We start from the raw sequence: 25,712 nt of genomic DNA, 5'->3' as shown, positions 1-25,712 counted from the left end.
TTTATTTTATTTAACTTAATACAGGTTAAGCGTTTATATTTAGTAGGCATTTTGTAAAATTTGCTGTGTTTTTTTATCTGCTAATAATGGTTTTAGTGTATTTTGTGCAGATATATTGGTTTGATAAACATTTGCGCAAATACCGCAGGATCTAAAAAATCAGTAGCACCTTCCTTTATTTTTCTTTCAGAAAATATATGGTCTGGGGGGTCTTTCACAAATTCTGAAAGCTATAAGTGAAAAAAATGGATTTTTAAAACAGCTTACCTGTAAAATCCTTTTCTTGGAGTACATCACGGGACACAGAACACCATAGTAATGACTATCTGGGATATACGCTACCTTCAGGTGATTGGGCACCAATAGTAAGAAGGTTTCTCCCATATAACCCCTCCCACACGGGAAGTTTTGTAGCAAGCAATGAAGATCCCAGAAAAGAGGGGAGGGACCTCTGTGTCCCGTGATGTACTCCAAGAAAAGGATTTTACAGGTAAGCTGTTTTAAAAATCCATTTTTCTTTATCGTACATCAGAGCACACAGAGCACCATAGTAATGACTATCTGGGATGTCCTAAAGCAATGCACCTGAGGGGAGGGAACACAGTATCCCTAAGCCCCAACGGGGCCCAGGACTATAACGCTGCCTGCAACATGCTGTGGCCAAAGACCGTCTCCTTTTGAGATCTAACATCCACCTGGTAAAACCTGGTGAACGTATGAACTGAAGACCAAGCGGCTGCTTTGCAAACCTGAGCCATAGACACCTGTTGGCATACTGCCCATGATGCACTAACCCCTCTAGTGGAGTGTGCTTTTAGATCCCAAGGTCGAACCTTGCATTTTAACCCATACGCCTGGATAATAGCTTGGCGAATCCACCTAGAGATAGGTGAACTCGTTGCCGCCTGTCCTCTCTTAGGACCTTCCGGCAGGACAAAAAGAGAGTCAGTCTTCCGAAAAGGAGCTGACATCCTTAAGTAAACTCTGATCTCCCTCACCACATCAAGCGAGTGAAGCGACCTTTCCTCCCTAGAATTAGGGTTTGGGAAAAAGGAAGGTAAAATGATATCTTGATTCAAATGACAATTAGAAACCACTTTGGGCAAAAAATCCAGATGAGGGTGCATGACCACTTTGTCCTGATAAAGAATCAAAAAAGGTTCTTTGCAAGAAAGGGCGGCCAATTCTGACACCCTTCTAGCCGAGGTTATGGCCACCAAAAAGACTAATTTCCTAGTCAATAGGATAAAAGGAATATGCCTAATAGGTTCGAAAGGTTGACCCTGTAAGGCTGATAGCACCAAGTTCAGATCCCAGGGGCATAAGGGCGGTTTAACCTGCGGCCTCAGGTGCGTTACTCCTTTGACAAAGGTTCGTACCAAAGAATGGGATGCAATCGGTCTCTGGAAAAAAGATAAGGCCGAAATTTGTCCTTTAATTGTCCCTAAAGCCAGCTTCAAGTCTACTCCTGCTTGAAGAAAAGCAAGAACCCTCTCAATCGTATACTTACGTGGGTGCCATCCCTTTCCTTCACACCAGGAAATGTATGACCTCCAGACTCTATAGTAAATAGTTCTAGAAACTGGCTTCCTAGCATTTATCAGAGTAGACAAGACTGAACCCATAATACCACGGTCTTTCTGTACTCTGCTCTCAATAGCCATGCCATCAAATTCAGCGACCATAAAGAAGGATGGAATATGGGTCCTTGAGACAACAGGTCCGCACGGTATCGAAGGAACAATGGGTCCCTCACTGCCAACTTCACAATCTCTGTGTACCAAGACCTCCGGGCCAGGCTGGGGCCACCAGGATCACTGGTTTTCATTCCTCCTGTATCCTGTGCAGGTGTGGCAGAATTTGGATAGGAGGGAAAGCATACATCAGAGAATACTGGTCCTAAGGAACTACCAAAGCGTCTGTCCCAACAGCAAGTGGATCCTTGGTCCTGGATACAAACCTGTCCAGCTTGGCATTGAATCTGGACGCCAGCAGATCCACATCTTGGGTCCCCCATTGTTGGCAGATCTGAAGAAAAACTTTGGGGTGAAGGGACCATTCCCCCGGCAACAATTTTTGGCGACTCAGGAAGTCTGCCTGACAATTGTCCACACCTGGTATAAACACTGCCGAAAGAAACGGCACATGCCTCTCTGCCCAAGTCAATATGTGATTCACCTCTTTTTTGGCCGCCTGGCTTCTGGTGCCTCCCTGGTGGCTGATATATGCCACTACCGTGGAGTTGTCGGACTGGACTCGCACAGGAAGGCCCCGCAATCTGGATGTCCAGAAGCGCAGGGCTAGACGAGCTACCCGAATTTCCAATAGATAGATGGGCAAGGTTTTTTCTGCTTGGGACCATACTCCCTGGACAGATGCCTCCTCCAGGACTGCTCTCCAGCCGAGATGACAGGCGTCTGTAGTTACCACCCTCCAGGAAAGGATTTCCCGGTTTTCAACCACCAAGAGAGGTCCTGTTGTACCTGTGGAGATAGAACCCTAGGATGATCCAAAGATCGAGTGGTCCTGTCCCAGGCTTCCAGAATATTGCTCTGGACCAACCTGGAGTGGAACTATGCATAAGGTATTGCATTAAAAGATGACACCATCTTGCTCAGCAATCTCATGCACAGCCGAATAGAAGGTCTTTCTTCTCTTTTTACTTTCCGGACGAGCTCCACTATGGAATTGACCTTTAAGGGGTGTAAAAACACCCTTTCCCGAGCGGTGTCCAAGACCAGGCCCAGATACACCAAGACTTGAACTGGACAAAGCTGATTTGTCCACATTCAGAATCAAGCCTAGGCGCTGTAAAACCTGAACCATTTTTGAAACGTTTTGGACTAGGATCAGACAAGACCGATCCTTCAGGAGAAGATCGTCCAAATATCCAACCACGGGAATTCTCTGGGACCTTAGGGATGCCAACACCGGGGCCAGAATCTTTGTGAAAACCCGGGGGGGCTGTGGCTAGACCGAATGGCAATGCCATGAATTGAAAATGACGGCCCTCTACTGCAAAACGCAGAAATCTTTGATGTGGACCAAAGATCGGTACATGAAGGTACATGTCCTTGATATCTCTGGATGCTAAGTAATCCCCCTTTCTTAGGGATTTTATTATAAAACGAGCCGACTCCATACGGAAGGACCGGACGTTTAAAAAGCGATTAAGAGACTTGAGGTCCAAAACGGGCCTTGCCTCCCCATTTGGTTTCGGCACGGTGAAAAGGTTTGAGTAAAACCCCTTGAATCTTTCTTCGTGTGGAACCTTGACAATTACCCCCTGCTTCTGCAGATGTTCCAAAGCCAGGAACAGACATTTCCTTTTTTCTGGTTCTGACGGGACCCTTGAGCTCAGAAACCCAGTTGGAGGAAATTCCCGGAACTCTATCCTGTAACCTTGTGTTACAGTGGAAATGACCCACCTGTCCTGGACCAGTTCTTCCCAAGCATCCAAAAACAGCCGAAGCCTGCCCCCCACCCGTGAGAGCGGGGGCGCCCCTTCACAAGGTAGACTTGGAGTTGGATTTGGCTGACCTTTTGGGTCCAGGGTTTTTTCTGACCCTGAGGTTTTTTAAACCCAGACGGTTGAGGCCGTCTATACAGTTTGGGGGAAGAAGCACTAGGCCCTGGAGCGTTGGGAATCTTAAAGGAGGGTCGTTTATTTTTCCTTTTAACAGGAAGTAAGGCGCTCTTTCCTCCCTAGATTTTCTGGATATATTTATCCAGATTCTCGCCAAACAGGCGTTCTCCATGGAAAGGAAAGGCCGCAAGCAGCTTTTACATGGCATTTCAGCAGACCAGTTCTTTAACCACAAGACCCTGCGCATATGTATTGACAGTAGCGCGAAACAAGACATCTGCTGGATTGAGTCTTTTAATTGCGTCTACTGCAAAACACAAAGCATGAGGAAGCTCCGACAACTCCTCTGTAGGATTCTTCCTGACAAGGTAGGTTCCTAACCAACCTTTAAAAGCAGTCTTTCAGGGACTGGCAAATCCCGATAGCCGCAACCGCTGGCCACACTGCTGAACCAGCCACCGCAAAGGAGGCTTTTAATAAGGACTCTAGCTTCTTATTAGCCGGATCCTTAAATACTTGGGCATTATCCACTGGACAGGTTAGACTCTTATTTACTGAAGAAATGGCGGCATCAACCAAAGGTGTATCCCATTTCTTCCTGAACTTTTCCTCCATAGGATATAAAAGTGAGAACCTTTTTGGAGGTAAGTATATCCTGTCAGGGTGATCCCAGTCTGGGTAAATCACCTGCTCCAATACTGGATGCAAAGGGAATGCCTGGGAACCTTGCTGAGGTTGCAAGGATCCTAAAGTAGAACAGGAGAGTCCAGGCTCCTGAACCGGGGGTAACTTTAATCCCAGCTCGTACCATCTCAGCCAGAGATTGGATCAACAATTTTTGGGGATGGGAGGCTGAAAATGGCTCCTCTGAACCAGAATCCTCAGCCGAGGAATTCTCAGCCTCTCCTTCCTCCCGGTCTTTTATGGCCACCTCCTCCAAATCCTCTGCCCACTCAGGTTCCAGATCACCTGGACCCATCTGGCTATGGGAGTCCTGGTGCTCAAGTGACTCACCACTGGGACCAGGAGAGGGAGATCTATTACGTTTCCCCCCCCCTGTGTTACTGAGGCAATCATACTAGCTATTTTGCCCTCAGGGCCAGCTAGGGCAGATGCCAAATCATCCTTAGTAACATAAGCCGAGGCAGGAACATTGGTAGTGGCCACAATGCCTGACAGCTGCAATGGCTCAGCCGGGCCAGAAGCCACAGGTCTTTCGAGGGAGACTGAGGCTGCATCAGCATGAGGTTGGTCTCCTGTTTTTAAAGGAGGTACTCTTACCCCAGTATTTGCCCTGCTCCCTATACCTCATTTTCTGGAAGACATTGCTTACAAGACAAGGAAAAAAGTATTCCCTCTGAACCACAAGCTTGTAACTAGCGTATAGCAGTTGTCACAGCTTGCCAAAAAAAACCCCTGTCAAACTTGTCGCAACTGTGTCCAAAAACTCACGTGCCCAAGTACCGCTGCTCTGTGTCTCCACAGCGCATGCCAGGAGCTCCAGCCTTATATCAAGTCTGTCGGTGACCCCGACCGTGCACGAGTGCACGCACATGATTAGCGGCATGCACGCCAATGCGGGCATCCGCCATGCACGCGGCGCACAGGCCCACCCGAGACATGCACACCTGCGGCACGCACGTGTACCTCCGCGGTACGCACCGCTATAAGTACACGCCGCAGCTGGTCAGTCTGTAACAGCTGTCACACATCGAGACACAAGGCATACCGAGGTTAGAGGAAAAGAGTAAAACCAAAAACTGATTTCAGAATCCCAGAGGGAGTACTCACTGTTCCACGCTGCAGGACCTGTTTTACCAGGCCCAATCTTCCCCCATCACGGCGGGTAGTGCCTCTGTGGACCTTCAAGGACTGGTTCCCCCATACTTGGGGTCCACAGCCTTGGACCTGTAAGGCACCCTTCTGGTTACCTTGGGCAAGTATATGACCAGGAATACCAATTTAACAAGGGTCCAGCGCCATATAGGACACATTACAGGCAAAACCTCGTTCTTGAACCGAGGCTCGGGTACCATCCACTTTAGCTTTTTTGTGCCATCCGAATGGATTCGATCATAACGTCCTCACTGGGACATCATTGAAGAATTTGAAGAGCTTCAACAGCCATGACCATCACCTTCAAGACACTGGCGAAAAAACTGAGGTACTTCCCGTGTGGGAGGGGTTATATGGGAGGAACCTTCTTACTATTGGTTGCCAGTGTCCAATCACCTGAAGGTAGCGTATAACCCAGATAGTAATTACTATGGTGCTCTGTGTCCCGTGATGTACGATAAAGAAATAAAAAAGCAAAGGAAAAATTGCAAAAATGGTCTGGCCAGCTGAGTGTACAAAATGGAGCACAGGGCCTGGCAGCGAAATGGTTAAACACCTCTCTATTTCAGCCAGTGTGTATGTGCACATTGTGACGATTAAGTTTTACATTTTACAGAAGCATAGGGGCACAAAAAAAAATGCTTGCATACACTTCTAAATGGCAATATATTGAAATCAACCAGCGCAAACCGTATAAAACTAACAATAAGCAGCTAAAGTACTAAGGGTCAAATTTATCAAATCCCTAAAAATATTGTGTAAAAAAGCAGTACAGCGTATGAAATTAAAATCTACTATAAAACAATAAGGAACAGTCCATTTTCTATTGTTCAAGACAAAGGTTTCCAGCAAATATTCCAGTGAGACAAGTGACATCCAAAAAAGATGAGTGACTGTAGTGAAAAGACCTCCACCATCGGTAACACAAGCCGCTCACCTCAGCAGATGGACCCTTGAGTGAATCAGTCAAGTCTAAAACAGCAGTTCCCTCAAGGGGATAATAGCAGGATCAAATGCACTGGTGACTGGTCGAGCACCGATATCTTGTAAACTTGCAGTAGTCACATATAATAAAAATAAAAGACATCTAGTGCGCTCTGCCTGCTACATTAAAAATTTATTGAAAATCCATACGAACACTTACAAGCAACGCACTGTGCCCCAGTGCGAGGGATGAATCGCAAAATGGATGATCCACGGAGATCAGCGAGCAAGACGCGGGTGATGCTACGATCAATGTCACGTGGTGGTATTCCGTATGCGTTACGTCCCTAAAAGGGGGCGGGACTTCTTCAGCGGTGACGGCATGACATTAAACACCCGCTTAATATGCATACCAGCTGATCAATGGGTCTAGGTGTATGCCAATCACCATAACAACCCAGGAAATAAAAAAGCGTTCGCAGTAACCATTAAAACGGTATATGAGAGATGCCCATAATCTAATAGTATAACTGGACCAACATTGCCACAAGATTAAGCAGTGAATAACTGCAAACTTGTTGGCTAATGCAAAGGTTTAATAAATAATGTTAAAAAATGTGTGTGATAGTCACCCCGCGTTCGCTCTCGATCTCGTGGAACATCCATAACAGCAAGACATAACGAATGTACTGGATAAAACAGTAATAACTGTGCATAAAAAACAAAACTTCTAGCGGTCAGAAATAAAACAATTGACGTCAAATTCGACGTTCAAGCCTCCCGGCATGAGAACCTTGGTCTTGTGAATCCAATGGGATTCCCTGCGACTAAGTTGATGTAGGAAGTTGCCCCCTCTCCAATGTTTATTAATTTTTTCAATACCCCAGAATTTTAATCTCCTGATCTCCTGGGGTTTTGACCATGTACTAGTTTAAAATGTTTGGAAACATGAGTTTTTAATCCTTTTTTGATGTTATTAACATTAACATGTTCTCCAAGTCGGACGTGGAGGGGCCTGGAGGTCCTTCCGATATATTGGAGGCCACACTCGCACTCAAACATATAGATGACCTACAGGCTGTGCACTGCCCACAGGCATAAAAACCTCAGAGGAAGGAGAACTATCTATTGTCTGATTGTATGGGAGGATCCACCACTCCTGGAGCCAAACGATCACGTAATGAAGGAGCTTTTTTGTATATGAACGAAGGACGTGGTGGCAACAGGGGACCCAGCACTCAATCCTGCTTGAGGATCGAGCAATTTTTCGAGACCAGCTTCTCAAATTGTTTATGCTGAACACTGTAGCTGAGTACCATTTTAAAATTAGAAACACTAGAACTGGTATCCTTAATTTTATCAGAAACCAACATTGTCCTGTCCATAACTAAAACTTTCTCTATTTTGCTTTTTAAGGTATGTTTATTGTATCCTTTTTCTTGAAATCTGGATGAAAGCCACATTGATTGAGTGATAAAGTCACTGTCACGTGTGCAGTTACATCTAAGCCTAACAAACTGACCCCTGGGATATTGCATAGCCATGATTTGTGATGGCAGCTCCCCAGTGGGATGTAGGAGTTACGGTCGGTAGGCTTGAGGTAATTGCATAACCTAAACCTATCACAGTCTTTCCAAATCTCCAGATCTAGGAACACCATTTTTTCTTTGCTGAAATTCCAAGAAAGCTGGATATTTTTGGTATTGGCATTAAGTGTCTGTACAAAGACATCCAGACTGGACTGATCACCCTCCGAGATCATGATAAGGTCGTCTATGTACCTTTTGTAGCTGACTAATTCAGGGGGGCTGAATTCTTCTAAACACTTCTAAACACCTGAAAATATACATATGTAATTATGCACCAAAACAAACATTTTTAACACTAGATTTAAACGGCATAAAGATGCAGTGTAGTTGGGAGTATTTAAGGGAGCTTCAGGGTGAACAGCAATGCAGAAGGATAAGCAGGAGACTAAGGGGCAAAGCTTAAATATATTTGCACACATCTTTCAGGTTTTGCGCAAAGGCCCTGGGCTAAATTCTTTTTCTTCAAAAGTCGTTTTGGAACCTATTCTAATTCAGAAAAATATGGTAATCACTCCCCTGGAAGTAATCAATTGTGTTTTTCCTGTTTGTAGGGTTTGGCTTCATAAAGCTTGATTTGAAAACAAAATCCGAAAATGGACTGGTAAGTTCAAAAGTAAACTGTAGCATGTTTTCTCCATGGCTGTATTTATCTGCTAGCATACTCTTTTGAAAAATGTGAATTAAGCCTGTCAAAAATTAAACTAAGCATATAGTAAGAAAATGCATAAGTAGAGGCTGACTTCAATGAAAGTTACATATGAAAACAATTAGCAGATTCCGAGATATAGGCAGCTCAGCTGTTTCTCATACCTTTTTTCCTGTAATGGGCTACCTTGGCTCCATTGCTTACATTTTCTGAGTTTCTATAGTGGTCTTCAAGGCCAGTCATCATAATAATGGACAAGTAGGGAGGCATGGGAAGGGCAGAACCAATGGTTTGTGTGGCGTAGGTAAGTATCACGTTTATTTAAAAAAAAAACCTTTTATAATCACTTTAAGGTTACCTTTGCTAATACATTTTTTACGTTGGGCTGCTTTCATACTGCCACGCTGCGGTTTTGCCTTTCAGAAAATGCACCATAAACACAGGGCATAATAGAAAGTCTATGGTAAACTTAACAAAAACCGTGGCTACACTATACAGCAGTGTGAAAGTGGCCTTAGATTGCCTAGATTTGTTAAAACAGGTTTACTTTAGAGTCTAAACTATTATTCAGTTTTTTCCAAAATGTGTATTTAGGATATTACGGAAGGAAACTCTTGCCAGCATCAGCTTGCCATTTTCATGTGCACAAGCCTTAGAGTATGTCCAGGCATTACCCAAATGTAATCCCCAAGCTTCCCCTATAGAGCATAGCATTATTTTCTTTATCGTACATCACAGGACACAGAGCCATAGTATTAACTATATGGGTATATAGGCACCTTCAGGTGATGGACACTGGTATACCCAATACAGGAAGTTCACTCCCTATATAACCCCTCCTCCTACCAGGAGTACCTCAGTTTTTTCGCCAGTGTCTAAGGTGTTGGTCACGAGTAAAGATGTGCTCTGAGGAGCTCCACTGGAGAAATCCTTGGATTTAAATAGCCTCCACAGACCGGATCCATCCAAAGTGCCACTGAGGCCAAGGTGGATGGTACCCGGGCCTTGCATAAGAAGAACGAGGTTTTGCCTGTAATGCCTCTCTTTGCAGGGCTGGACCCTGGGTCCCAGGGCTTTTTGGTCATGCTCACATTACCTAAAGTTTTTCCTGGCGAGGTGCTAATACAGATCCAAGGGAGTGGAACCCTGATAAAAAGGGACCCGGTCCTTGAAAGTTTGCTAACACAACCCGCCATGATGGGTGAAGTTTGGATCTGTCTGTCTTCAGCAGTATCCTACGGCGAGGATAAGGTAAGGGAAGAAGCCTAGGAACTGTAAAAAGTCCACCTGTGGTTTTTTCTTCCATGAGTAAAATGTTGTCATGCCTTAAAGTCTCCACTAGAGGGAGTAAATGCACATGCCTGGTACGTTGCTTCTCAGTCAGCTCTGTGTCCCAGCCAACAGCATGTGTGTGGTCTCGGCCAGCCACGGGGGATTCCTCATCTAGGACAAAGTTTGCAGCATGTTCTTTTCCCCCTGGGGGAACTAAGGGTCTGGGAGGTTCAACAGTAGTTTGTACCCCCCCCTCGGGGGGTGCGGCGGCTTCCCTATGGTGATAGTTTGTGTCCCCACAGAAGCCCATAAATGTCAAAGTTTAAATTCCCCGCCTCCCCAGCCTTCCCTTCCCTCCCCTCTCGCTGGGTCTGCACTGGCAGACCCAAATGCCGTCTGCGCGTGTGTGGACTATTGGTAGTTTAAACAAGAGGGGGCGTGGCTTAGGTGCGGCGCCGTGTGCGGGTCATAGCGTACACAAGGAGCACAGGCGCTGAGGATGTCGAGCAGAAAACGGACGCTTCTCAGCCTAGAAGCTGAAGAATATGGATGTCTGGCACACAGGAGCGCTGGAGGCACGTAAGGCAAATGCATACAGGCATTTCCACTACAGGAAATACATTTTACTCAGCACCAAGCTGAACTTTATTAGCAGCATTGTATTGCTAAACTATTGCTCAGCAAGTAGTACATTCACTTAGTGCCTCTGCTTTTGTGCTTAGCACTATGGCTTCCAAAAACGACACCGCAAAAGGTACCAAAGATTTCACTCCCAGGCGCTGGGAACTCCAGTCGTGCCTCCACACTGTCATCCTCTCCTGAAATACCAGATGTGGCAAGCCAGGGTGAGTCATTGGTACCAATTGGTGGTGCAGCTGCTTTTCACATCTCAGCCCCTGTATACATGACTGAAGATGCCTTTTCCTTTGCCTAGAGGGAAGATTAGCGGCTTTAATAGCATCCTCCATCCAAAAGGATAGGAAGCTTGTTAGATCCCCCTCCCCCACTTTAGACCCTTTACCAAGGGGACAGTGGGTATAGGATGAGGTGTTACCCTCAGGAGATCATGAGGAAAGGCAAACAGATTACTCCTCTGCAGAGGAAACAACGGTGAATGAACCCTTTTCAGCCTCGCAATCTGAGAAATTGCTGGTCCAATCTCTTACGGAGATAGTTTGTTCCATTTTCAAGCTACGCCTAACGGAGTCAGCTGAAAGTTCAGTTTCTTCTTTGGGTTCCTTTAAAACCTTCATAGCCTTTGCATGCGTTTCCTGTCCATGCATTATTAGAACAGCTTATTTTTGCTGAATGGGATCACCCGGATAAGCATTTTCTCCCTCCAAAGAGATTCTCAGTTCTCTATCCCATGGAGGAGAAATTCACCAAAAGATGGAATGTACCAGCAGTTGACACTGCGATATCCAGTGTGAATAAAGGTCCAGTGGACAATGCACAAATGCTTAAGGTTACTCAGCCTGCAGTCGCTGCAAAAGGTATCTGTCAGTCCCTAAAGGACCAGTTTAGACAGGCCCTTAAGGAGGTTACTGTAGAACAAGCCTGGGATTTGGCCGAGCTACCAAAAGCATTATGTTTTGCCATAGACGCCATTAAAGATTCTATTTACCAGGTGTCCTGCCTTACGCTTGTGCTAGTACACATGCGTAGGATCCTGTGGTTAAAAAATTGGTCAGCCGAAGCATCGTGTAAAAGGCTCCTGACTGGTTTTCCTTTTCATGGGTATCGGTTATTTGGGGATGATTTGGACAAATACATCCAAATGATTTCTAGTGGGAATAGTACTCTTTTGCCAGTCAAAAAAAAGAATACACGCCCTTCATTTAAGCGGTCTCTTTCTCCTGCGCCAGGGGCATCCGCCTCTAGGCAGTGGCGACGGCCTCCACCGTCAGACTCTAGAGGAAAGCCTCAGGGTCAGGCCCAGGCACAAAAGAAGTCCTGGGGGCAGGAACCTGCAAAACAGAATTCTAAAGCCTCATTATGAAGGGGCGCCCCCGCTCACCAGGGTGGGGGGAAGACTTCTGCAGTTTTCCGAAGTCTGTCAAGAGGAAATTTAGGACAGATGGGTCATCTCAATGGTAACTCTAGGGTACAAACTAGAATTTCGGGAGTTTCCACCGTCTCGTTTTCTGAGGTCAAACGTTCCCAAAGATCTTCTGGCCCAGGGGGTGATCATACAAATCCCCACAGAAGAGCAAGGTTTGGGGTTTTATTCAAACCTCTTTACGGTACCAAAACCGAATGGAGATGTCAGATTCATTCTAGATCTAAAGAATCTAAATCCGTTCCTGAAGATCCGCTCTTTTCGGATGGAGTCGATCAGGTCAGTGGTTTCCATCCTACCAGGAGGAGAACTTCTGGCGTCTATCGACATTAGGGATGCATATCTGCATGTCCCTATATTTCCCGTTCACCAAAGGTTTCTGCGGTTCAGGTAGAACAGCAGCATTTTCAGTTTCTAGCCTTGTCCTTCGGGCTAGCTACAGCTCCCCACGTGTTTACAAAAGTTTTGGCCCCACCTCTAGCCAGGTTTAAGGGCACAGGGCATAACAGTCTTGGCGTACCTAGACGATCTATTGCTAATAGACCAGTCGGTGGCTCGTTTGGAGCAAAGCGTGCGCATTACAACCAGTTACCTGGAAAGTCTAGGTTGGATTCTCAACCTAGAGAAATCTTCCTTAAAACCGCTAAAAAGGCTGGAGTACTTGGGTCTGATCATAGACACAGCTCAGAAAAAGGTGTTCTTGCCTCAGGCAAAGATCAACTCCATAAGAAAGCTGGTGCAGATGGTCAGGTCGAAAGGAGATCCCTCCATTCGCCTTTGCATGAGGTTGTTCGGAAAGATGGTGGCTTCATTCGAAGCAGTTCCCTATGCCCAGTTCCATTCGAGACTTTTTAAAAAAAAATCTTTCCTGTCTGCTTGGAACAAAACGATTCAAGCTTTAGACTTGCCAATGCAGCTGTCCCCAAGGGTGTCCCAAAGCCTCAGTTCGTGGTTGCTAACCCAGAATCTGCTGAAAGGAAAATCCTTCAGACCAGTTATCTGGAAGGTGGTAATGACAGATGCCAGGCTTTCAGGCTGGGGAGCAGTGCTAGAAAAGACAACTGTCCAGGGACAGTGGTCAAGAACCGAAAGGACCTTGCCCATTAACATCCTAGAGATTCGGCAGCGGGTCTGGCCCTAAAGGCCTGGACATTCAGGTTACGGGGTTGTCCTGTCAGGATACAATCCGACAATGCCACAGCTTTGGCTCACATCAATCACCAAGGGGGCACCAGGAGTCTCGCAGCACAAAGGGAGGTGAACCATATCCTAACTTTGGCAGAAAGGAATGTTCCGTGCCTATCAGCAGTTTTTATTCCGGGAGTAGAGAATTGGCAGGCGGACTTCTTGAGCCTCTGGCAGTTGCTCCCAGGGGGATTTTTTCTCTTCACCCCAACATTTTTGGGGCTGTTTGCCAGAAATGGGTGACTCTGGAACGTAGATCGATTTGATACTGCACTTGGGTGGGCTGGGCGGAGGGGCTTAAATGCAGGTGCTAGCAGGTATCTGGGCTGATCCCACTAACACTGCGTTTTTAGGGACCCTAAACTGTTGGGGACGCTAACATAGTTCTGCTCAGATATTGATCTGACCAGACATTATACTACTAAGGGAGGCGTATAGTGCGTGCGAGTGTGTTAGCGGTACTGGCACTGATCTGACGCTGTCTGGGGCGACGCAGACCCTATCTGACGCTAAAACCTAACTTTGATCACCCGCCGGGAGATCAGGGGGTTAAACCTTTATTGAGTAAAATACGGCGGGTGCCCTGATGCTATAAAAATAAATCTAGCTAAACTGCGTCAGCTGTGACACTTATACTGTGATCACAGGTGACGGGGCAATCAAGGGGTTAAACCTTTATTGGGGGGTTAGGGGGGTCCCTAGACCTATCTGGGCCTAATTACCCTAACACTGATAAGTGTCCCTAATGACACTAGTACAGCGATCAAAAAAAAAAATCTGATTGCTGTACTGGGTGACACAGTGACAGGTGGTGATCGGGGGTGAATTATGTGGCTACTTGACCCGGTCAGTGTAGAGTTGTGCAACTAACTTTTTCTGATGCTCTCTCCTCTCGGTCTGGAACGGAAAAGACCGACACGAGGGAGATGACATCACTTCCCCTGTCAGTGTTTACAGTTACACAAACAGGGGAAGGATATCATTCATCAGGAGCGATCACCAGGTCTAGGCCAGATTTCATTGGCCTGGGCCTGGGGATTGATCAGTTCCTGAACTAATCCAATCGTCGAGGCCGGCGGGGGGGGCGCGTGTGCCCCCTAGCCGGCCGCGCGCCCGACGTAGCATAATGACGATTCGCCTGCCTGTGCCATTCTGCCGCAGTACAACTGCGGCGGCTGGTCAGGAACAGGCTAGGGAACAGAAGTCTTGATGTGGTGAGAGCGGTCAAGGTCTATTTAAAGACGACTGCTCAGATGCGGAAGACTGATGGCTGTGCTGCCAGAAGGTCCTAGGAAAGGACAGGCAGCGTTGAAATCCACTGTCGCTAAGTGGATTTGGCAGGTTATAATTCAGGCTTATGATTTAAGGGGTAAGATTCTACCAGAGCAGTTAGTGCTTCTTGGGCAGTGCGTCACCAGGCCTCCATGGCTCAGATATGTAAGGCCGCAACTTGGTCTTCAGTACATACATTCACCAAGTTTTATCAGGTGGATGTAAGAAGGCATGAGGATATCGCCTTTTGGGCGCAGTGTGCTGCTTGCAGCAGTATAGGTCCTCAAGTCTGGGAGTGCCCTACGGTCTTGTGTCTCCCTCCCCTCAAATAGCATTGCTATGGGACGTCCCATATAGTTAATACTATGGCTCTGTGTACCGTGATGTAAAATAAAGAAAATAGGATTTTTATAACGGCTTACCTGTAAAATCCTTTTCTTGGAGTACATCACGGGACACAGAGGTTCCTCTTTCTGGGGTTTAGGTATATTGCTTTGCTATAAAAACTGAGGTACTCCTGGTAGGAGGAGGGGTTATATAGGGAGTGAACTTCCTGTATTGGTTATACCAGTGTCCACCTGAAGGTGCCTATATACCCATATAGTTAATACTATGGCTCTGTGTCCAGTGATGTACTCCAAGAAAAGGATTTTATGGGTAAGCTGTTATAAAAATCCTATTTTTTTTTTTTTTTACCTTCTTTCTGTAGTGAGAATCAGCTTTTTGGTACAGTTTGTGGGATCGCCACTTGCCGACCAGGCCATAGCCGAATGACTGCTACAGCGCGGTCGGGTAACTCTGGAAGGGCGTACTATGACGTCCTACCAGAATTGTGTTCCCGGGAATATCACAGGTTTCGGCAAAGGGCCAATGACCGAATCCATTGTAAACAAGCCGGTGCATGCCCGCTTCAGCTCTTCCCCTCCCTGTACCGATTGGTACAGTGTGAGGAGAGGGGAAAGATCGAGTGCAACAGCGCTGTGGGCTGGATCTGTAGTGCCCACAGCGCTGATCTCTGCCCATTCCGGCCTCTTCCCCATCCATCCTTATTCATGCTCAGCCATCCCCATCCACGGCTCAGCCATCCCCATCCACGGCTCATTCATGCCCATCCATGCCACATCAGTTCTCATCCGTGCCACATCCACGCCACTACAGTGCCCATCAGTGGTTCACAAAAGTGTAATAAGTGGTTAAATTGGATTTGAAATTTATGCCCCTAGAATTCCTAATGGTGCTACCTGCATGTTGGGCCTCTGTATGTGGCCAGACTGTGTAAAAGTCTCACATATGTAGCATCGCTATACTCAGGAGGAGTAGCAGAATGTGTTTTGGGGTGTAATTGGAAGTATGCATATGCTGTGTGAGAAATAACCCGTTAATATGACAATTTTGTGAAAAAAAAATCTTTTGCAAAGAATTGTGGGAAAAAATTACAACTTCAAAAAACTCACCATTCGTCTTACTAAATATCTTGGAATGTCTACTTTCCAAAAAGGGGTCATTTGGGGGGTATTTGTACTTTCCTGGCTTGTTCGTGTCTCAAGAAATGAGACACTAGATGTCGTCAGTACATCAGGTGTGATCAATTTTCAGTGATAGCTTGTAGCTTGCACCATAGCTTATAGACTCTAACTTTCACAAAGACCAAATAATATACACTAATTTGGGTTATTTTTACCAAAGATATTTAGCAGTATAAATTTTGGCAAACATTTATGAAGACAAATTACTAATTTGGAAAATTGTATAACAGAAACAAAGAAAAAAAGCATTTTTCTTTTTCATTCATCATGGGGGACAAAGTCAGGCTAATATTCATTACCTGCTGGGTTATACTTCATCTCCAGGTGAATGGACATTGGTAGACCAACGGTCTTTAGACAGGAAGTGATCCCCTATATAACCCCCCCCCATACAGGTAGTACTTCAGTTTTTTACCAGTGTCTGCAAGGTTGATGGCACAGTTGTTTGAGCTATCTGAGCTCCAAGTCTCTAGTCCCACAAAAGGTTCTTAAATGAATCAAAGTGTTGACCGATTGGATCCATTTGACACGGGCTCTATATGCTTAGATAAATGGTACCCAAGCCTCGCAAAGAAGACTCAAGCACCTGCAAGGTTTTTCCTGTAATGCGGCCTCTGGGTGCTGGACCCTGCAAAGTGGAATCCTGGACACTACAGCACTAAGGCATTCCTGCAGGGTGCTGTACAGATCCAAGGGAGTGGACCCTAAACATGAAAAGGGTACCCAGTCCTTGAAGGTCCTGAAGTGACAGGAACAGGCCATGAAGGGTAAAGATTGGGCTCTTAGTTTCTAAGCTACCCTGTGCCTGGACGAGTAAGTGAAAGCCCTTTATTTACTTATTGTGGGGTGTCCCAGTGATTGAAACAATTAGTCAAGCTAGCTAGAGGCTGGGCACCTGTGTGCGGTGACCATATGGGGGAGTTTTGGGCTAGCTGTGGGTATTTGCAAAGTGTACCTTTTTTTTGCTTGTGTCTGGCTGTTTTTTACCTGTATGACGGCGCATGATGGTGCGCCATTTGGCCTTGGTTCGCCATGGCGCACATGAGTTTGCAAGAGCGCCGCTGGGCTTAGCAGTTTGGCAGCCATGGCGCATGCGGCTTCACTGCACATGTGCCATAGCCTCTATCTGGCCTTACAAAGATTAGCGTCATACGCAAATACAGCCACGCCCGTTCGCGGGGACCGTGCACGCGCATGCATGCCCAGAACGTTCCGCCGCACAGTCACCTTATTTAAGCTGTGTATGCCAAGCATGCGGTGCTTCCAGAAGGCAGCTGTGGGACACAGAGCAGGCTCTGAACCAGGAACTTGCAGCAGTTCATTGCTCCTTACCCGGGTCACGTGAGTCTCCCCTCTGAGGTGTTTTAATACTACACCCAGGTACTCTCTTTTTGTGGCTAGTAAATGTCTTAAAAAAAAAAGGAGGGGGATTAACACTACAGGGAAGGGTGCACCTATGTCGTCAGTAGTTTCTGATGAACCTAGTCATATCCCCTGAAGGACCAGAGGCTTCCGAGCAATCTGAGCCGCTGCGCCTATCTGGTATTGTGCCTACAGTCAACGCTGCTACTTCACCCTTTATCACCAAGGATGAACTGTCCTCGGCCCCCGGGTTAGAGCACAGGATTGTTGGCATGATTGCCTCCATCCCACAAGGTAGCAAGAAGCGTGACAGATCCCCCTACCCAGAGCCTCCTAGTTTGGAGCAGTAATGGGTTGAGGATGGGGAAGCGCTAAAAGCTCAGGATTCTGTGGAGGGCCTGGCGGATGAGTCTGCTTACGAGCAATCTGGACAAGAAGATATCCAGTTGATGTCTGCCTCTCAGTCACAGAGGCTTTTGATCCAGACTCTTACCGAAATGGTTCATTCTGGCTTTAAGTTGCCCCTTGCAGAGGTTACTGAGCCCCCTTTGTCCACTTTGGGATCCCTGAGGCCTTACACCCTCTTTTGGGAACAGGCGGTGTATGCTGATTGGGAACATCCTGACAGGATTTTTGTTTCTCCTAAGAGGTTTCCCTTTTATATCCCATGGATGAAAAGTTTAAGAAGTGGAGCATGCCAGCCGTAGATGCAGCAATCTCTTCCTTAAGCAAGAACTTAACTTGTCCGGTAGATAACACACAGGGCTTGAAAGAACAAGAAATTGGAGTAATTATTAAAAGCTTCCTTTTCTTTTGCCAGTTCAGCTATCTCAGCCAGCTGTTGCAGCAATTGGTATTTGCCAGTCCATAAACGATCAGATCAGACGGCCTGACAGGCCTAACCAGGAGGATGATCTGGCTGAAAATAAGACCTATTCCTCGAGCGCTGTGTTTTGCTGTTGACACCTTAAAGGATTCAATGCAGTAGGTTTCTAGTTTATTTATTTATTTATTTATTTCAGGTACTTATATAGCGCCGTCAATTTACGCAGCGCTTTACATATATATATATATATTATACATTCACATCAGTCCCTATACCCTCAAGGAGCTTACAATCTAAGGTCCCTAACTCACATTCATACCTATACTAGGGCCAATTTAGACTGGATCCAATTAACCTACCAGCATGTCTTTGGAGTGTGGGAGGAAACCGGAGTATCCGGAGGAAACCCACTCAGACACAGGGAGAACATGCAAACTCCAGGCAGGTAGTGTCGTGGTCGGGAGTTTTGGCTCTCTTGTCTGTACATATGTGCAGACTTTTGTGGCTTAAGAACTGGTCAGCCGAGCTTCCTTGTAAAAAGTTATTGGCAGGTTTCCCCTTTCATGGGGAACGTTTATTTGGTGATCATTTGGACAAATCTATCCAAAAGATTTCCCGAGGGAAGAGTTCTCTACTTCCTGTGATGAAAAGCACCAGGCGTCCCTCATTTAAAACCTCAGGGACTGCTTCCTTGAATGTCTCACCGCCAAGGTAGTTCCGCCATCAACAGGGCGCTAGGGCCAGGGGCAAGCCACAAGGCCAGGGCCAGAAAAAGCCCTGGGTCCAAAATTCTTCTAAACCCAGCACCAAGCACTCCTTTTGAAGAGATGCCCCCACTCTATCAGGTGGGGGGAAAGCTTCTGCACTTTTCAGACATTTGGAGAATATTATTTCAAAACAATTGGGTCACCTCAACTATATTCCGCGGTTACAACCTTCAGAGGTTTTTAAGATCCAGCGTTCCCTCGGAACCTCCAAAAAGAGACTTTTTGCTTCAGGCACTACATCATTTAGTGCACCAAGGAGTGATTGTAGAAGTTCCTGTATCCGAAAGGGGCACAGGGTTTTTCTCGAACCTGTTTACGATTCAAAAACCAAACGGGGACACAAGGCCCATTTTGGACCTAAGATCCCTGAACCAGTATCTACTGATACAGTCCTTTCAGATGGATTTACACATACCTATCTTTCAGCCTTATCAGAGGTTCCTAAGATTTGCAGTAGAGGAATGTCATTTTCAGTTTGTGGCTCTACCCTTCGGGTTTGCTACAGCTCCCCAGGTGTTCACAAAGGTCCTAGCACCAGTAGGGGTCCTGGTGCTCGGGTATCTGGACGACCTCCTGCTCAGAGATCACTCATTACAGGCTCTAGAACAGAGCATAACATGCACAGTGCGGTATTTTAAAAGCTTAGGCTGGATCATAAATACCGAAAAGTCAGCCTTGAAACCAGCTCAAAGCCTAAAATATTGAGGTCTGATCCTAGATACGGTCCAAGCAAGAGTATACTTGCTTATCTGTTCCCTGAAGGATCAGGTGCGTCAGATAAGGGGCACCAGGCAACCCTCCTTTCGGCTCTGTATGAGTCTTCTAGAGAGGATGGTATCCTCCGAGGCAGTGCCCTATGCCCAGTTTCATTTCAGTCCATTACAAGACATCTTGTTGGCTTGGAACAGGAGAGGACAAGCCCTGGATTATTCAGTGTTCTTATCTCGCACGCTTAAGCCTAAACTGGTGGTTGCAGGATCAGAACCTGCGAAAGGGAAAATCCTTCCTTCCGGTAACTTGGGGAGTACTGACTACAGATGCCAGTCTCTCAGGCTGCGGAGGGACCCTAGAGGGTCTCACAGCTCAGGGGAAATGGTCAAGGTCAGAACAGATCCTGCCCATTAACGTCCTAGAATTAGAGGCAGTATGTCTGGGCCTACGGTCCTGGACGGTGGAGCTTCAGGACTGTCCTATCAAGGTTAAGTCCGACAATGCCACTGCAGTGGCCTGTATAAACCACAAAGGCAGTACCGGGAGTCGTTCAGCTCTGAAGGAGGTGAATCACATACTAGCCTGGGCAGAGGGACATGTGCCAATTCTGTCCACAGTCTATATCCTGGGAGAATGGTCTTTACTACACCCAGGGGTGTTCCAGGAAATTTGCCAGCACTGGGGATTGCCATAGGTTGACCTATTGGCATCCAGGTGCAACAACAAGCTATAGCAGAACAAAAGATCCTCTGGCAATCGCAATAGATGCTCTGGTAGTTCCATGGAGCCAGTACTCCCTGGTTTATGCTTTCCCTCCGATCCCTCACCTTCCACAATTGTTGCGCAGGATTCGTAGAGAGAGGGGGTTCCAGTCATTCTGGTGCACCAGCCTGTCCCAGAAGGCCCTGGTTCCCGGAGATTGTGAGACTGACAATAGACGGGCCATGGACGCTTCCACGTTGCCCTGATCTACTGTCTCAAGGTCCTATATTCCACCCCAATTTAAGTCTCTAAATTTGGCGGCATGGCTATTGAACCCAGGGTGTTAAAGGACCGTGGCATCTCAGAACCAGTGGTGTCTACCCTAGTGAATGCTAGAAAAGCTGTCACTAGTAAGATCTATCATCAGGTCTGGAAGACTTGTATTGCTTGGTGTGAAGCCAAAAAATGGCATCCTCGTAAATATGTGATTGGGAAAAATCTCTCTTTTCTACAGTCAACTATGGAAATCAGATTGGCTTTGAGTACAATCAGAGGTCAGATTTCGACCCTGTCAGTATTCTTCCAAAGGCCTTTAGCCTCCCATTCGCTGGTCCGAACCTTTATGCAGGGGGCAACTTGTTTGCTGCCCCCCCCCCCCATTAGGTCACCTATGTATCCTTTAAACTTGGTGCTTTCTGTGTTACAGAAACAACCACTTGAACCTATCAATGAAATTCCATCAGACTTGCTGTCATGCAAGCTAGCCTTCCTGATGGCAATCACCTCGGCTTAAAGGGTGTCAGAGTTGGCGGCTCTTTCATGTAGGGAACCATACTTGATCCTTCACCATGTTCCTTCCTTCCTTATTTCCAAAAATGGTGTCAGCCTTTTATTTAAATCGGGACATTATTTTGCCTTCTTTTTTCTTTCAGCCTCGTTCAGCGGAAGAGAGACGACTGCATTCCTTGGACGTCGCCCGGGCAGTCAAGGTTTATTTGTCTAGATCTGCGGAGATCCGAAGATCAGACTCCTTTTTTGTTTTACCAAAAGCACCCAAGAAGGGGCAAGCAGCTTCAAAGGCTTCCATTGCCAATTGGGTCTGTTAATTGGTCATTCAGGCCTACGGTCTGAAACGTAAAGCTCCTCCCTTTAGGGAGAGAGCTTGTTCTACCAAGAGTGTAGGGACCTCCTGGGCTTTTCGCCATCAGGTATCTGTGGCTCAGATTTATAAGGCTGCTACCTGGTCTTCAGTGCATATGTTCACAAACTTTTAAGTTGATGTACGAGCAGCTGAGGATTTTGCTTTCGGCCGCAGTGTACTGCAGGCTGCCGTATAAGGTCTGGTGGCTCCCTCCCCTCAAGGCTATTGCTCTGGGACGTCCCAGCAGGTAATGAATATTAGCCTGATTCTGTGTCCCACGATGTATAAAAAAGAAAATAGGATTTTTTCATCATACTAATCTGTAAAATCCTCTTCTTTTGAGTACATCATGGGACACAGAGATCCCTCCCCTCTTTTGTGAGGATTCAGTGCTTGCTACAAAACTGAAGTACTTCCTGTATGGGAGGGATTATATAGAGGATCACTTCCTGTCTAAAGACCTTTGGTCTACCAGTGTCCATTCACCTGGAGATGAAGTATAACCCAGCAGGTAATGAATATTAGCCTGACTCTGTGTCCCATGATGTATGAAAAAGAAAAGGATTTTACAGGTAATTATGACGAAAAAATCCCCCTTTGGTTTTTTTTTTTCATTTATAGCGCAAAAAATAAAAAACCCAGAGGTGATTAAATACCACCAAAAGAAAGTTCTATTTGTGTGAAAAAAGAACAAAAATTTCATAAGGGTATAGTGTTGCATGACTGTCATTCAAAATGTGAGAAGACTGAAAGCTGAAAATTGGTCTGGTTAGGAAGGGGGTTTAAGGCGTGATGTGACGTACTAGAGTTGGGGGAGGGGCTTGACGGCGGCGCTGTGGAAGTGGGCGGCGGAATCGTGTGCGATGCCGAAGAGATCTGCACGTGAAGCAGGGAGCTGGAGGGTCCGGTGAGTGCGGGATACACACACCGGGAAGCGTTCTGGAGCCAGTGTCCGGAGCCGTAAGTACCATAGCTGTCTCGGCATATAGCCGGAGACCTCGGACCGGCCTGAGACCCTCCATGCAGGCTGAGCTCGCTCTCCTCCCCGCCGTTCTCCTGGCTCTGCTCCCGGCTTAAGCCCTCCCTGGACCACCCCTCCAGCCCTATTGACATCCCGGGTATAGCCTGGGGCAGTGGCCCGCTGGAAGCCTACTGGAGATTCAATCCGATGAGTGGACTGGAGCTGTGGTTGCCAGCAGACTCCTTGGGAGAAGAGTACAGCGATCTGAGGTATACTTAGAAAATCTGTAGCAACCTCAAGGTAGGACTATGCAATGATATAAACTGGTTATGGCAGAATGCATAAGCTCATGATAAGCGCTTGGTAAAAAAAAAAAAAAAAAAAAAAAAAAAAGGGGGGATAGCCTCCTTATTTCCTCCTTATTCCCTATGTATCCTACGGGCTGTTGCAAAGCTGATTTTAAGGAATTTCTTGTCAAGATCCTCTCAGTGAAAAAATAAATAAATATATATATACTACTGTAGATGCTTAGGTGACTGGGTTTCATCATGAAGGATTGTTTGTATAGGGACGTGAACAGACCTGAACTATCAGGGAACAACCACAGCACCAAAAGTACCAAGAGCGAAATTAGTGTTTGCTTAGACTAGCACTATTCTCTGATAAGCACGCTCTGTGGGGAGGGCGGACGGAGGAAGGTGGTGCAGAGCGAGGGGGGAAAGGAGGAAGAGAGGCGAACAAGGAGAGTGGTGCGGGAGTAAGAGATAGTGCAGGTGAGCAGAGGCGATCATGCGAGGTCGCTCTCAAAGAGTGGCGGAACCTAAGAAGCCAAGAGATAGCTTAAATTCAAGTTCTCTCCAGAAATACCTGAAGGAAGCAAACTCGGGAAGTCCAAGGAGCCCTGCTCAGGAAAGCAAACAGCAAGGAGGAAAGGATAAGAAGAAAGACCCAGTGAAAAATAAAGGAGCTCAAGGCGGAACACCCAGAGAAGAAAGGAAAGATCTTAGTTCAGAGGAAGAGAGTATCATGGAGTCACTACCAACAAAAACTGAATTATTAGATATGTTTGCTAAGCTGGAAAATGTAATTAAATCCGAGACCCTCAATGTCAGAACTGATATGGGCCATCTGCTGAAGCGAGTGGAAATAGTGGAGGAAGCTTCTGAGAAGCAGGATCGTGAAATAATTGAATTAAAACAACAAATAAGGAATTTACAAATGGCCCAACGGGACGCACTCTATAAATTAGAACAAGAAAACCAAAGTCGCAGACAAAATTTAAGGATACGAGCCTTACCAGAACATGGTTAAGACCTGCCTTCTAAAATAAAAGCAATCTTTAACCCGATATTAGACAGAGGACTTAATGAAGAATTGAAGATAGATCGGGTCCACAGGATAAGGAAACCCCCAAGTGTCAGTGAAGATACACCTAGAGACGTTATTATTAGATTTCATCATTACGACGATAAAGCAAGGATCTGGAGCAACCTTAGAAGAGTCCAGCCTGTAAAATTTGATGGGGTAGTGATCCAGATCTATGCTGATCTTTCGGCGGGGACCTTGTCCAGGAGACGCCAGTTAAGACCTCTGCTGGAAATACTGAGGAAGGCAAATTTAAAATATAGCTGGGGTTTCCCTACATCCTTGAATGTTGTGAAAGCAGGTAGAACTGTCAGACTGAAACATTTAGAGGACTTACAGGATTTTTGTAGAGAGCTGGACATTCCTACTCCAGTTATACCCGATTAGGTAGAGGAGGATCGGGAATTTTGTTGGGTCTCCAATGGGGCAGATTGGGGTATATGATTGTAATTTACCAAATTATGAGGGAGGGATGGGGAGGTGGAGCGTGGGCGGAGTTGGGAGGATGGGGGGGGTGCGATTTATATGAAGAGTTGTTATGTTTCTAGCCGTCCGCTGGCCCCGATTCCCCCCCATGAGTGGGGAGGGGATCTGGGCAACCGTGGCGACCCGCTGTCGGAGTCACCCCAATATTTTGGCTGGACGCAAGCAGAGACCAATGTTATTCTTTTGCTGCGGACTTAGAGCCAGGTATTGGCTGGCAGGGGGGAGGATCGAGGGAGGGGGTATGGGGTGGGTGGGTGGTTTGGGTGGGGGGGAGGGAGAGGTAAGGTCTGGGGGAGCAGTGGTGGGAGTGGGGAGTGGGGGATCGGGGGGAGGGTTGGGAACCGGTCGTGCAGGGGTTCCATAAAGGGGCATTAAAAGGAGTATGCATTAGTGTGATGAGGCCCTTTTTTGAGAACAAGGCGAGATGACAGAGATTAACTGTTTGACATACAACGTAAAAGGGCTGAATTCTCCTTCCAAGAGACATAAGGTGCTAAGAGAGTTAAAGCATTACAATGCGGATGTAGTGTTTCTTCAGGAGACCCACCTAACACTGGATACACGTATCAGGTTGTTTTCAAATTCCTTCCCGAACTGGTTCTATAGTGACTCCCCTATAAAGAGGGCCAAAGGGGTGGCAGTCGGGTTCTCAAAACGGACCAAGTTTGTTCTCTTAGAAAGAAGAGCAGATCTGGAAGGCCGCTATCTTTTCTTGAAGGTGAGGATCGGGAAAGGATTTTTACTCTGGCAAATGTGTATTGCCCAAATAGAAATCCGATCGAGTTTTTGTCTCAAGCCCTAAATAGGTTGATGGATTTTAGGGCTGGAGAGGTGATACTGGCAGGGGATTTCAATTTTTGCTTAGATCCAGTGTTGGATAGCATATCTAGATCACAGGGAGTAAGTAGAAAACTCTTAAACATCGGGCTCAAATTACATAACTGCCAAATGGAGAGTGCAGCACGCGAAAGTCAAGGATTATACTTTTTACTCCCCGGGGGATGGGTCCTATTCAAGGCTGGATTATCTAATGGTAGACCACAGCTTGTTAGAATTTGTAAAGGACACGAAGATTGAAATAACCACGTTGTCAGATCACTCTCCAGTCTTGATGAAAGTGGGGATCCCGGGATTGCGGAGGTCCCCATTTTCATGGCATCTGAATGAAAAACTTATCGTAAATCCCAATATTAGTGGAAAAATACAGGAAGAAATCGATGGGTTTCTTTCGATAAATGATACGGGGGAGACATCGGGATCAGTCCTGTGGGAGGCATTAAAAGCATACATAAGGGGCATCTTGATCTCAATTGGGGCAAGCGTGAAGAAAGAAAGCTTAAAAAGAAAGGCAGATCTTATAAATGAAATTCACCATCTCGAACAAACCCACAAAGCCTTTAAAGGGATTCACAATACTCTCCCACAACAATTAATAATAAAAAGAGAAGAACTAAAGGACTTAATGGAGATAGAATCTAATCGAATCTTAAGTAAAC

The 25,712-nt window shown here is 46.4% G+C and overlaps 1 protein-coding gene across 4 annotated transcripts in view; it reads left to right on the top strand.

Moving 5' to 3' along the window:
- The window catches only part of VDAC1 (voltage dependent anion channel 1), a 584,928-nt gene that overhangs the window by 219,142 nt on the left and 340,074 nt on the right, over positions 1 to 25,712 (top strand). For all 4 annotated transcript variants that reach the window (XR_012242902.1, XM_073620778.1, XM_073620777.1 and 1 more), the window contains exon 3: positions 8,487 to 8,536. Coding sequence is in view for 3 of the 4 variants with exons in the window: in XM_073620778.1 (XP_073476879.1) it covers positions 8,487 to 8,536 (50 nt within the window). In the remaining variant the exon portion in view is untranslated. The remainder of the gene's footprint in view (positions 1 to 8,486; positions 8,537 to 25,712) is intronic.

The sequence above is a fragment of the Aquarana catesbeiana genome, linkage group LG03, assembly GCF_042186555.1.
Source record: "Aquarana catesbeiana isolate 2022-GZ linkage group LG03, ASM4218655v1, whole genome shotgun sequence".
Taxonomy (NCBI): domain Eukaryota; kingdom Metazoa; phylum Chordata; class Amphibia; order Anura; family Ranidae; genus Aquarana; species Aquarana catesbeiana.
Note: the sequence above shows the minus strand (reverse complement) of the source record. Positions and strands in the feature narration are given on the sequence as shown.